General features: G+C 41.3%; 1 protein-coding gene across 1 annotated transcript in view; it reads left to right on the top strand.

Moving 5' to 3' along the window:
* Positions 1 to 14,180, top strand: part of TG (thyroglobulin) — a 144,623-nt gene that overhangs the window by 113,887 nt on the left and 16,556 nt on the right. Inside the window, exons 42-45 of the mRNA XM_056485106.1 lie at positions 457 to 621; positions 1,385 to 1,552; positions 9,926 to 10,107; positions 13,831 to 13,938. Coding sequence (XP_056341081.1) covers positions 457 to 621; positions 1,385 to 1,552; positions 9,926 to 10,107; positions 13,831 to 13,938 — 623 coding nt within the window. The remainder of the gene's footprint in view (positions 1 to 456; positions 622 to 1,384; positions 1,553 to 9,925; positions 10,108 to 13,830; positions 13,939 to 14,180) is intronic.

The following is a 14,180-nucleotide window of genomic DNA, read 5'->3' as shown; positions in this document are numbered from 1 at the left end:
ATTTGTCCTTGTACCAGCATTGTCCCAAGGTAGAAATGGCTCTTCTTTATGGACATCACACCTGCTCTCAGTCCTTGTTTATCAGAGCTGTGACAAAACTCCATTTATTCTCCCCTTGTAAGATGGGCTCTCCATTCCCTCCTGTCCCTCACAGCACCTTTATAGCTGTTCCTGCCTCAATGTTTCTCCATCCACCAAAATTTTCAGAAAGATTTGTGATTTGGTTAGAGACATAATATAGACAGTTAAAGCTTTTCCAAAATAACTGTGGCAGAGCTGGAAACATCCTAACTGACCCATCACTCCTTTGCTTTGATCTTTAGAACTCATTTTAATTTAAAAGCCAGGGGTTTACATTCTGCATGTGGACAGATTTTTCTTCTCATCTTTGTTACCTGCACCAGGGAACCGGTGTTCTGACAATGTGTTGACTGATATTGTGGATTTTTTTTCTAGGGAGGCTCAGCTTTTTCTCCAGCATCCATAATTACTACAAGGAGAGCACAGATCCAAGCAGCAGCCCTGGCTGAAGATGTGGGATGTCCTTCATCCACCAGTGAGGAAATTGTGGCCTGCCTTCGCCAGTTGCCTGCTCGTGTCCTCAATGATGCTCAAACTAAGGTACATAGCAAAGCACATGCCACTGGCATGAAATCAAAAAGTTTCCATTCACACAAAACTGTGAGAAAGCTTTAAAAAAAATTTAGTCTGGATCCTTGTGAAAGAGGAACTGGACTATTTTTGGTGGAAGGAAGTTGTTGTCCATGACATCCAGCTCTGAGCTATGAATACTCACAGTTTCATTCTCCTTTAGACTAAATTCCTTTTACTCTGCTTTAATCATATCTTCTAAAATAAATCTAAATATTGTTTTCTGTCTTCTTTCAGTTCCTTCTTGCCTGCCCCTGGGTGTTTCTCTAGAGGAGAGTCATAGTCTGTAGCTTTAATAACAGAACTTATGCAGAAAACAAAGCAGGATGGGATATCAGTGTTCTGTATTTGAAGTGGGAGTCTTGTGAAAGCTGCAGTATAAATAATTCTGGGGATGGATCCTTTACCCACAAATTAAAACACCCACCAGCAATAAATTTCCGATGAGGACCAGCATGGAGTCAATCCCTGGTTTAAAACAACATTTTTGACTATAAGACCATAATTTCTCTTGGTCTCTTCAGTTTGTTTCACCTCCTGAGACTGTCAGCAAAATCACTGTTTCCTGCCAATGAGGAGTTTGTTCTTTTATTCCCTGGTCACTTGTTCACTTGAAGGGAATCAGATGAGTTGAATTAAGCATAAATAAAATAGAATTTGAAGGGTAAGCTGAATTAACTGCACAATTCTTTGCTCTTTTTTTTTTTTTTTTTTTTAAATTTTGCCAACATAGCTGCTAGCTATAAGTGGCCCATTCCAATACTGGGGCCCAGTGCTGGATGGAGTTTACCTCCAGGAACCTCTGGCTAAAGCCCTGCAGCGCCCTCGGCTGCAGAGAGTAGATCTGCTCATTGGAAGTGCTCAACAGGATGGTCTCATCAGCAGAGCCAAGGCAATCAAGGTAGGAAGACACTCCCTGGTAATGAACTGAGGGTCTCACTGTGATTACAGTGACAACAGTAATCATATGCAGCCTGGAGAGATGCTTTTTGATTTCTGCAAGTTGTGAATTATGCTCCATAGAAATATGGAAATGCATCGTCCTTCCCTGGCCCATCTTGGTCAGGATGACTAATGGCATAATAATATGTGTTGATTAACATTTATGTGGGGGATATGAAAAGATAAGAGACCAGAAGTGATTTAGCATTTATGTTCTACTGTCTTTAAAATCCTATTTATATTTTAATCTCCATAGTATCTCACAAAGAAGAAAGCAACTTAATTATAAATGTCTTCACTGTGCAGCAGGATTAAGTCATCATTTTGAGTTTCTTTTAGGAACCTTGTCCTCTGTTGTCTCCTGGAAGTACATTTTCTTGTAAAGATGATTCTGAGTATGGATAGCTGTAACAAAGAGCAGTACTGGCCTGATGTGTGGTCTAAGGTTTCTGGACAGAAACTGGTGAAAACAAAAGAATTGCATCCATGCAGTAATGTCTGCTGCTATCTTGCAATAGCTCTGTGGATTTCACCTCTTGGAAGGCAGTGAAATGTCAGTCCCAGCTTCTTGTTTCTAGTACCCAATAGCACATAGACCAATTTAATTCACAATTAATGGCCCATCTGAATTAAGTCCATATTACTTATTTACTCTCTACCAGAACCTTCCTGCTCTTTTTTCATGTCTTTTTCTCTTTTGGAATCAATTTCAAGAGGAAGTAATAGGAGAAAGGCACAGAAGATATAGCATGATGCTGGAAGCCTGCAGATAATGATCCAGACCCTGTGAGAGGGGAATAAACCTCAGTGACCTCATTACAAGTCTTGTGATGAAGAGTAGGAAGTGAAATTCTTTCCTTTACCACTGTTTCTGCATATGAGAGTTGTCTACAAAATTGAGATGAAATTCCATGTTGTATTAAAAATTTTGCAACAAATCATGATGGAAGGCACAAGTGCTAAATCCCAGCACTGTCAGATTGAAATGAAAAGAAAAAACACTTGCAACTGAGAGTTCAGTAGAAAAATGTTGCCTGTCCAAAAATAAAATCTGGAATATCTTTTTTATTTAAAGCTTTGCAGAAAATAAGATTGGAAGGGAACTCAGTAAGTTGGTGCAACTCAACCATAAGAAAGGGTCATATCTACTGATGATTTTCTTTAGTGCAGATTTTCTTCTATTTCTATTTTCCTGTGGCTTCAGGTTTTTAGGGCTTGAGGGAATATAAATGCTTTGACCAGTCTGTATTCCTGTCTGGGTTGTTTTCTTAAAGTCCTGCTGCAGGATTGAAGTTTCCTGATTTCTCCCTTGTAGACACAATTAGAGTATTAATTGCTGGGAAACTGCTCCCTCCATTGCTCCTTCCATCACTGAGATATTTAATAATTTAAGGTCCTCAGCAGCATTTCTGTGTGCTAGCCATGACCATGTATGCTTGCAGTCAGTCTGATGGTGAAGTCCTGAATAAGCCACAGACGTATTTAGCTACAGTGGCAAAAACTAGTGCAGATGGTGGTTGTTACTTGGAAGTCTGTGCCCCATTTCCTCTGTCATAAATGTCATAAGAGATCTTTAATCTGTGCTAAATGTCCTCTTGCCACAACAGGCCTTGGAGAAGGATTTGAGACAATCCACGTTGTATCCCAATCATCTACATTATTAATTTAATCTCACTTGCACCTCTTAGGAATAGCCAAAGCTGGTTTAACTGGTACACTAAGGAGTGTGGGAAGGCTTAGCTGGTGGGCAGAGCACTGAACCGAATTTGGGGAACCAAGGCATAATTACTAGTTTGCCTTTGAGTACACCCAAAGTATTTCATCTGTTCTAAAAAGAGGGAACCAAACCTCCCTGGGGTGCAAATCTACCTATGGCTGTGTTCCTGCTGTGGAGAGAAGATCCATGCATGCATTTCAGTAGACAAACACAGCTAAAAGGTGCTCTGGGAAACAAGGAATTGGCAAAGTCCTAATTTCCATCTTCTTTAGGATGGCTGATCTCAGCATAGTGTGATGAGTGAGGGGTACAAACATTTAACCTCTCCTGACTTGCTCCACCAGTTCCTGGGAATAACTGTGCTGGGCAATTCAGTCAAGGACTTGCTCTGTTAATCCTGATTTCTCTTAGTACTGATCCTGTAAATGGTAAGGAGGCACTTTCAGCCATTTGGATGTAAGCAAGCTTGAGACATGATGCAAATCTTATCACCTTAGACTGAAGTTGCATGCAAGTGTTACAAACTCTTTGCACTCTTCACACAGAAGTGAGAGTGAAACCTCTAGACTGCAACCAGACCAAAAGGTGGAAAATCCAACTGGCACCATGTTGTTCTGTGGGATCTTACTGGCCTTGGGTTGTGCTGGTGTCTCTGTTCTCCCACTGCAACACTGTGCTTGTGCCTATTAATGTCTTTGCTTTTAAAAATGAACCAGAAAGACAGAAGGCATCACTTATCTGCTAACAAAACATTTATGTTCGATTTGCTTACAGTTAAAGGCTGAGGTCCCTCATGATGTTTGCAGCAGAGAGTGTGCCCATGAAATGTCTATTTTATGGCTTTCACTGAAATGCTTATTCATGTGAACTGAGACAGATTCATCACTTCCTGGAGCACTTCCTACTCATCCTCAGTGCAGCCATCACAAGCTTGAAACTAAGTGAGAAACAAAGCAGAGTTTGTTAAGGGAATGGCAAGTGGAACCATAATGCACTATTATGGGACATATGGAGTGGTTAGGCCTGAACCCATTCACTGCAATTCCCATGGCAGACCTTCAGGGAATATTAGCTTTGAGCAGTCATAGCTTAGGGCAGCTGGACAGAAACCTCTAAAAATATTGATTTCAATTCCCAACTGGACAAAATTCTATCCCTGTCCTATATGTGATGCTCAGGTGGGAGGACCTAATGGCATTAAATTTACAGATTCCCTCATGCTGCTCTGTGTCAATCTGTAAACGTGGAGGTCAGTATAGCCCAGTCTGTACCATCCTTATGTTAAGTCCCTACTATGTAATCTCCACATTGCAAGGATTTAGTTGAAAGACTGAGGTTGTATTTCATGTGTTTGCTTTCTTTTTCTTTCCCTCCTTATTATAATCTAGTTGGATGCAGAACCCAATTCCAGGACCCAGGGGAGTGAGTAGATACAAATCTAGTTTATTTACCTCATGTAAGCAAACAGATCTGTGAAAAACAGAAATACCATCCTGCACTTTATTAGTCAGTTAATTTCTTTATGGATAAAGGTATTCAGCAATATACAACAGGTGGTAGATATGTGTATATTTATTGTAATGACCAGGGGAGAAGTCTCCATAAATGCCATCAGTGAGGACAATGGGCTGAACTCTTTACTTCATATTGAAACTACTTAGAATTCTAGCAGGACTCTACTGAGTGGTGGCAGGTCTTTCACCATCTTCTGTGACAGTGTTTGTCAAAAGCCATTTAAGGCCTAAGATCTGTGTATACACTGTTAGCATTATCACTGTTTCAGTTTGTCAGAAAAGTACATTTTGCCCCTTGGAAGATGTAAATATTTGTTCTACCTACTGTTACAATTTCTTTTTAAGTAAAACACTGGGCCAGTTCCACTCATATGCTCCATAAGCAATCCTGCAGCAACAAGAACAGCAAGCAGTATTTAGCTCATTATTTAGGCAATGTTTATAATGTTTTTTAATCATCAGAAGAGTAGAAAGGGGTGCACCTGCTGCCTTTAACTATTTTCTTAAATACTTTCTTAGAAAACCCCACTATAACTCTGAAGCCAATTCCTAATCCCCCTTTAAAGGTTAGCAAAATGTAAATTATTTTACATGCTGTGCAGCTGTTTCTATTAATCTGGTAGCAGCTGTTGTATTTACTGTGATTTGAAAATTGTTCCTTGGTCATATATTTTCTAATGGGAACATATGTTCAACATGGAAAATCAGTTGAATTGAATCAGTTTCTGAGAAGTTAAAATATTTGTATTTTAATGTTTAATGAATTTTATTTTGAACATATTGCTTTGGTTTTGGCTATCATGTTTAAGTCAGATGTTTAAATTCTACTCTAGCCAAACCAATGCTTGAGAAATGGTTTCAGGTTGTGCTATTTTAGTGCTGTTTGAGGGATGAAAATTCTTACCATGTTACAAATGCTAGTTCTGTTTGTCATCCATCTCTGCCTGTTTCATCAGAGTCAACACATCACAATATTATAAATTATTGATGAGAAAACTCTGAAAATGGCAGAGTTTTGGGGGCATTTTGAGGGCCACAGAAACCCATACATGGGCACAGTGAATCACAGAATCACAGAACACTCTGAGGTGGAAGGGACCCTTCAGGATCATTGAGTCCAACTGGAGTCCCTGCACAGCACAGCCTGAGAATCCCACCCTGTGCCTGAGAGCACTGTGCAAACACTAATTGAAGTCAGACAGGCTTGGTGCTGTGCCCACTGCCCTGCAGAGCCTGTTCCAGTGCCCAGCACCCTCTGGGGATGAACCTTTTCCTGACATCCAGCCTGAACCTGCATTCACTCACCTTCAGGTCATTCCCTCGGGTCCTGTCACTGTCCCCAAGAGGGAATAGGTCAGTGCCTGCCTGTCCACCTCCCCTGGCAAGGAAATGGTAACTGCAGTGAGGTGTCCCCTCAGTCTCCCCCAGGCTGAACTGACCAAGTGACCTCAGCTGCTCCTCATGTGCCTTCCCCTCCAGACCCCTCACCATCCTTGTGACCCTTCTTTGAAAGCTCTCTAGAAGCTCAATGTCTTTTTTTATATTGTGGTGCCCAAAACTGCACACAGTTCTTGAGGTGAGGCCACCCCAGAGCAGAGCAGAGCAGGACAGTCCCCTCCCTTGCCCTGGCAATTTAGTGTCACTGGCACTCCTTTGCTTCTGTGCCCAGGACATTAATGAAGATGCTGAAAAGAGCTGAGGATGGAGCCCTGTGGAACCCCACCAGAGAGCAGCCACCAGCCTGATCACCCCATTCCCCACACCCCTGGTGCCTGACCCAGCTCACCAGTCATGATTCACAGTTTTTCAGGAGAAAGCTGGGCATTTTGTCCGGAAGGATTGTGTGAGAGACAGTATCACAAGCTTTGCTGAAATCCAAAGAGATTACATCCACTGGCTTTCCCAGATCAGCTAGGTGGTTACCTTGTCATGAAAGGAAAGCAGGTTTGCTATGGACTTTCCCCTCATGAGGCTGTGCTGACTGAGACCAATGACTGTGCTGCCTTTCAGCTGTTTTTCACACCTCCCAGAATAACCTCCATGACTTTACCAGGCACTGAAGTGAGATTGTAGTTTCCCACATCCTCCTTGTCCTTCTTGAAAATTGGGACACAAACTTCCAGTTAGCTGGGGCCTCTCCTGATTCCCAAGAGTGCTCATAAATCATTGAGAGAGGCTTTGGGATGACATGAGCCAGCCCATTGAGGATTCTCAGGAATCCCATCAGGCCCTGTAGATTTGCAGGGATCCAGCTGGAGCAGCAGGTCCCACACAATTTCAGAGTTGGCTGGGAGTTGATCATTCTCAGTCATGCTCTTCCAGCTCAGAGCACTGAGTCCCTCATGGTCCATCATCAGTGTTGAAGACAGAGGCAAAGAATGTATTGAACATCTCTGCCTTGTCCATGTCCCTGTGGGGGAAGTGACCATCTTTATTCTGGAAAGGGTCAGTGTTATTTCTACACTGCCTTTTTTCATTAATATATTTGAAAAAAAAATAAAAATTATTGTCTCTCACATTTCTGGCAGCTTCATCTCCACCTGAGCTTTGGCCAAATGAATTCTCTCCCTACAGTGGCAAGCAGCATTTCTGTATTCTTCTCATGTCACCTGACCTTGCTTTAACTGGGCTCACACCTTCCTTTTTTGCCTTATTTCCAACAGAAGATCCCTGTCCAGCCAAGCCAGCCTTCTGCTCTTCTCCTTGACTTCTGACATGAAATACCTAAGGCTGACCACACTGAGTCAGATCAAAGGGCTGCTCAGCACAAAATGCTGTTTTCAGCAGTGGTTAAAAGAGGCTGTTTGTAAGAATAGGGGAAGCAAATCTGATACTTCTGGTAAAAACTCCCCAAACCTCTAGCACATTACAGCTCAGGGACTTCCTATTCTGAACTGATGTTTCTGTATTTAATAACTACCAAATTATTTTGGTTTAACCTTTTTTTTTTTTTTCTTTAAATTCAAAACCTCATTCATGAAACTTCATTTTCACCAATTTTTGGCATTTACAAAAACATTTGGCAGGTAGCTTGTCACCTTAACCATATGTTGGTATTTGATGATCCATCTCCTTTTCTGTGGTTTTCAAACATAACCTTTATTTGATACTTGACCATTGATGAGACAGTGATGGATCAGTTCCTAGGTTACATAATCTATACCCTAAGGTTTTTTTCACTTTGTTTCTCTCTGGTTTAAGTATCCATGACAAGAGCAGAACAAGTTAACAAATCCCTTTTAAAAAGCCAACAAAATGAAAGCACTGCATGAAAGCTGCTTGTATGGGTTGATTTATACACAAGAGACTGGGCTTTGCTCTGCCATGGAAAAGTATCTTTTCTTACCCACAACTGCTAACCCAAGTCTTCAAATGAGAGATTCTTAACTAAATAAAGCAATGCTTCTGCTGATTAGTAGGAACTCAAACTGATGTGTGCCAAAGCTGTGATGGAAAAGTTGCTTTTGAATTCAGTGAACTTGCAGCCAGATCTTCAGTGATCATTTCCATTTCCTGCAGAAGAATATGTGTGTCCTGTCCCTGCTGGTTTTAAGGTGAATGATTTTGCAGGCAGAAGTGCTGTGCAGTTTCATATGTGGCATTTGTGCACATGAAGTGACGTGTCAGGAGTGAGATCCCCATCTTTTATCCCATCTGGATTACTAAAGCTGGCACCACATGGCTCTTTCACATTGCATGGGCCAAAATCCAGCAAAAGAATCTATTACAAATACATGAAAAATTGCCAAGATCTTCTTGGATCTTGGGATACTTGGTAGAGTTTTCAAATCCCTTAAAGTCACCTATTCAAAATGCACAGAGCATTAGAATGCTAAGGAGAAACCTCAGCCTTAGCACATGGGAACTTATTTTCCATCTTTCATTTCTGTGAATCTACTGAAAAGTTATTATTCCATCTGTACTTTCTGTATAGGGTTGTGGAAAGATCTTTTCGCAGCATGATGAAAACCAGCTGTGGGCCATCAAAATAATATATTAAGTAAAGCATCCACAGTAACTCAACTGGGCAGACACTGGCCTAGTTTGCATCAGACTGACTGCCCAAAATAATAGAGGTGGTTTGTTAGATCTTTTTCTCTGGAGTTCTTATCCAAGTTTCAACCAATATGCACCTGTATAGTGCCCTCTTTTGAAAGGACTTGATGCATAGGAAAGTTCAGGGTAGATTTTTTTTTTTTTTTCATTAAGTTGTTTTGTTTCTGAAATTTAAATATATTTTTTTAAAGTGAAAAGTTCCAGTTCACAACGTTGAAAACTTCCTCAAAGAAAGATGTGTTGAAAAATTCCAGCAGTCTTTAGTTTTGGTAAAAATATGTTTGGATACATAGTTTGGCATAGAAGGTGGTCCCTGTGACATGGGAACTTTGCTCTGGAGAAGATGCCTTTATGTTAAGAAAGGTTCCAGATCACAAATCTCAGAAAAAGTGCATTTCCCTGTTGGTTGCTCTGAAAGGCCCTAAGGGTTATATAGTTTGAAGATCATGGCTGTTCCCTGCATTCAGATTTGGAGGAATGGAATTTCCCTTCCAGGTTAAGGCAGATATTGTTCCAAAAGGGACCTAAATGCAGAAATTGGAGCAGCCATGCTCCTTTACAGGTGCTCCCAGAAGAGGCAGAGTGACCTAGCCATGAAATGGCCTGCACAACATGCTTGCCTTCTGGAATTTTCAAAGGAAAAGAACAGTAACTTCTCTCCCCTCTAGTTTTCCTTCATGGAGATATCAGAAATACAGCACTGGACACACATGCAGTGGAGGACTGTCCCTGGGAGCCCCTTCTGTGAGAGCCAGTGGGATTTCTGTACTATTAGAGACCAACAGGCACAGCTTGGTCCCTGTGATTTGGACCTACTAGATTGGGGTTTCTGTACTATAGTGTGTTCAGAGGAAGCCAATATTTCTTGTTGGTGACAGTTTTAGGAAAGCAAAAGTAGGACTGTCCCCTACTCAATTCCCTGGGAATCAGAGATCACAGCAGAGAGGACTTGTTCCAGCAGAGGGAGATCTGAGCCTAATTGTTCCACTAAAAAAATTATCCTTAGGTTTTGTTTCTGAATTCCATGTGTACACTCTTTTCTCAGAAATTTGAAGAAAGCCAAGGAAGAGCCAACAGCAAAACAGCCTTTTATCAGGCTCTGCAAAATTCTCTGGGAGGAGAAGAATCCAACTCATTCATTGAAGAGGCAGCTACATGGTATTACTCCCTGGAACACTCAGCTGATGATTATTCATCCTTTTCCAGGGCATTGGAGAATGCCACCCGGTAAGAAAGTCATCCTAGCACAACTGTGTGATTGGAGATGAGCAAGGTGTGTTTTGCTTATCTAAAGTAATCATTTCTATTCTGAAAAACTTGAGAAATCCTTATGCTAATGAACAGAAAATGGGGAATATTATTTCACTTTCTGTGAGGCTTCCAATGTCACTGGTAAAAGAAATTGAACTGATTTTTGTGCCTTGTGAAAAGTTTGACATGTCTTTCTAGAACTGGATATTGAGTTCAGACTACTCATGCTTCTTTTTAAATTTTATGTCATAGATGTCTCGGTTGCTTGCACACTGTGCATCAACAGTTCCTTGAGTTGTCTCATCCCTGGGATAGTAGAATTAAGAGTGTTCCTTTTCTTCCCAGTCCTTTAATTATACAGTCAGACTTTTTTTTTTTTCTGGTGGTCAAATTTGAAAACTTTGATTTCAGCAATTACATTTTTTGTAAATTATGAAACCTTCAAAATACATTTATTCACAATGTCAGGCATGACTTGAAGCCACTTCCCCTTGCTTGTTACTTTGGAGAAGAAACTAATCCTCACCTCACTACAACCCCCTTTCAGGCAGTCGTAAAGAGCAATAAACTTCCCACTGAGCCTTTTTTTCTCCAGGCTGAACACCCCAAGCTCCTTCAGCTGCTCCTCATCTGAGTTGTGCTCCAGAACCTTCCCCACCACATGGCCTTGCTCATGCATGTCAGCAGAGGAATGAGCAACTTGCCTGCAGTAAATGCACTCCCATCCTTTGTACTGAAACATTGCATGGACCTTTGGGAGTGGAAGTTGAAAACTTCCTGTTTTCTGCCTCTGAGCAAATTCAGTGACCAAATGTTTACGTGGAACAGATTTTCCAGAAATGAATCAAAAAACTATTTCCCTATTCCTGTCTCTATTTATGAGCAGATTCATTGTGAAAACTCCTACTTTCCTAATGTGATGTGGCTTACAAACTTGTGAGTTGAATCCTAATGGGCCTGTCCAAGATGTTCAACCTGTGCTCTGAACTGAGACATCCATAGGTACAGGCTCCTGGTACCTGCACTCTCAGTGTTTTCTGTCCCATTGTGAGCCTCTCCACAACACCTCAGAGACAGGATTTTCCTTTTATTCTTCCATAAGAGCTGCAGAACATTGCTCTGGGAGAGCCTTAGGGAGCAGGAGATGAGCTGGAGCCAAGATCTCTTGGAAACATCTGGTCCCAAAAATGGACAGTAGTTTCTGGGTGGTCCAGGTGTGCTGGTGCACTGAGGTCATGGAGGAAACAAGCCAGAGGGCTGTGGGCTGAGCTTTGTGCCATTTATCAGCTCCCACATCTTGTCACATTTGTCCTCCTTTGCAGCCTGTCCCAGGATAGCCCTGCAGTACATGTACAAGCCCTGTGGTTCATGGGCATCAAAGCCACAACTCGTCTTCAGTCTCCTCCCATCACCACGTCACCCCTGGGGGTAATTCTTGAGATCAGTGAGGTTTTAAGCCACAATAAACCACTGCAGGACTTACATTTTAACCATTTTCCCCATCTAGAGATCCCTCTATAAGAGCTGTTATAACACAGGGCTGTCACATCTGATCACTGGCATTCTGCCCAGGGCTCAGTGTGGTGCAAACATTGACTTTTGCCAAGCTGCAAGGGCTGGCACAGCACACATTTCCAGCAGGAATGGGATACACCAGCAGCTCCTCAGGCTCAGCAGCCTCCTGGGTCTAGGGATTACCTGCTCCTTTATGGTATGAGGCAAACACCTTGGCTAAGGAAAGAAGTGAATGGCTTATTCCTGGCCAAGCAAAAGGATGAGTAGTGAGACCAGGGCATCTGATGATAATATTTAGTTTTACACACTTTGGAAATTACTCCAGCTACAGCAGAAAGAGAGGTGCAACAGTAGCTACAGAATGAGACTCACCTATATCAGCATCACATACATGGTGGAGAAAACAGGGGATTGGTTCTGGGTTTTTTGATGTTTGGGGTTTTTTCTCCTTAGTTTTGTTTCTTTTTAACAAAAACCTTACTACCAGCATAGATGTGTAAGCCAAGAAAAGTTTTATGTCAGGAATTAACTGCTAAAGTTTTAACAGGATTACAAAGTGTGATAAAGCAACATAAGTGGTTGATATAAACTACATACATTGTGCATATTTTTTGGTTTTAAAATAATTCTACTTTTGAATTTGTTTTAGCTGCAATTTTCTGGTATTTTTCCCCAGGTGTAAAATTACTTTTTTTTTTTTTTTTTTTTTTTTTTTTTTTTTTTTTTTTTTTTTTTTTTTGTTAACTCTGGTATTCCATGCCTGTAAGAGATAGCCACTTCATTTTTTGTGGTTACTATGTATTTAGGTTTTTTCCTACTTCCTCAGAATAGCTGACTTCCCCCCACCCCAAGGTACCAACTGAAAATCCATTTTAAATAGTGAAATGTATCTCAAAGCATTTCTTGAGAGCTATTGCTCTCCCCAGACTCCCTAGTTTTCAGAGACCATCTGCTCCTCTAAAGCCCCATGCTGGTAGGCATGTGAAGAGCAGTAATTTTTGTTTTATTTGGGTGTTGTCAACCATAACTGTCAAAGAGCCCTGTGGTCAGTCAGCCCAAAGCTTGTGGTCTCACAGATGAGCTTAAAATAAACTCTGCTGAACCAAGAGAGCTACCTAAACAGTGCCTTTCATAACCATACCAGTTAAAAATAGCAACATGTTTTTATGCTTCTCTGACACTGTTCGTTCTTTCACCAGTCTTATTTTTTTTTTTTTAACTTACCAAGCCTGAAGGAGAGCTGGTGTTTCAGATTCACTAAACTGAGAATTGAAACCTCCCACTTCCTCAGCAGATATTTTTGTGTGCACTCATCTAGGTAAAGGTATTTAAACACCCAAAGCATGTCCTGAGTGCTCAGGCACAGGAGGAATGGGGAATGGTGACAGATGTGTCTATTGTATTGCCTTGAGGAATCACAGTGAGATGTGAGATTGCAGGAAGGTCTCCTCTCTTCTACCTGCCCCTCTTGAACTGCTCGTGCTCACCCACCTTCCAGCCCCCCTTCTTGGGGCAAAGGGAGGTAGGAAGGTTTGGATACCTTTGCTTCACCTGTACCTTTTAGACCTGGTGTTAAATTGACTTCCTCACTGCACTCTTATTGGTTAATCTTTCTTTCCCAGACACATTGTACCAGAAATTCAATACTGATGAGCCCTGCAGGTTATCTTCAAAAGTGGTCTCTTACCTCTTCCATTTCTGGAAACTCTACCCAAGAAATCACACAGACAAAAATTCAGAAATTAGATTATTGATCCTTAACCCAGGAAATATACAAGACCTCTTATTAGATGCCGTCACAACCCAGTGGTGCCAGAAAGAACTTTAAAATAGTATAATCATGAGCCCTTAAGTGAGATTGTTGTTTGTTTGGGGTTTTTTTGTGTTTTTGTTTGTTTTTTTTTTTTTTCCCAGGATATTTCTTATGTGTCAGATCTGGTTGGTTTACTGTCATTGTTCAGCACTCCATAAAACAGCACTTCTAGTGAATTCTAAGTAGTTCTAGTCTTGTAGAGGGTGAATGTGGTTTCCTGCAGTTGATTTGAAGACAGATATATGAGCTGGATTGGAAAATTAAAGAAAACTATCAAGATAGAGAGAGATCTGTTGCTTGGGGGCTCTTCCCTTTTTTCCTTTACACTCTCTTACACTTTACACTTTTTTCTGCTCCTCCTGTTTTATCAGTGACCAGTTTATCACATGTCCCATCATAAACATGGCGAGTCACTGGGCTGCTGCCTCTCGAGGAAATGTCTTCATGTACCACGTGCCTGAGAGCCCCTCACAGAGCAGGTAAGGAGATGCATTTCATTATGGCTCTTGGATTTAGAGTCTGTAAAACCAGGGCTGACTGCTTGGGCATGCTGTGGAATAAGTGAATAGATGTAGGCACATCAAATACACAGTTCAGATGAGCAAAGGAGGGATGAATCTCTAGTACTAAAGTTTTTTAACTATACAGGAATGCCTTTTCTGAACTGAAGCACTTCCCATTAGATGTCTACATTGAGTTTCCCCTTTCCAACTTACCTACC

Source organism: Oenanthe melanoleuca, chromosome 2 (assembly GCF_029582105.1).
Source record: "Oenanthe melanoleuca isolate GR-GAL-2019-014 chromosome 2, OMel1.0, whole genome shotgun sequence".
NCBI classification, from domain to species: Eukaryota; Metazoa; Chordata; class Aves; order Passeriformes; family Muscicapidae; genus Oenanthe; species Oenanthe melanoleuca.
The sequence above is the reverse complement of the archived record's forward strand: the minus strand, read 5'-3'. Positions and strand labels throughout refer to the sequence as shown.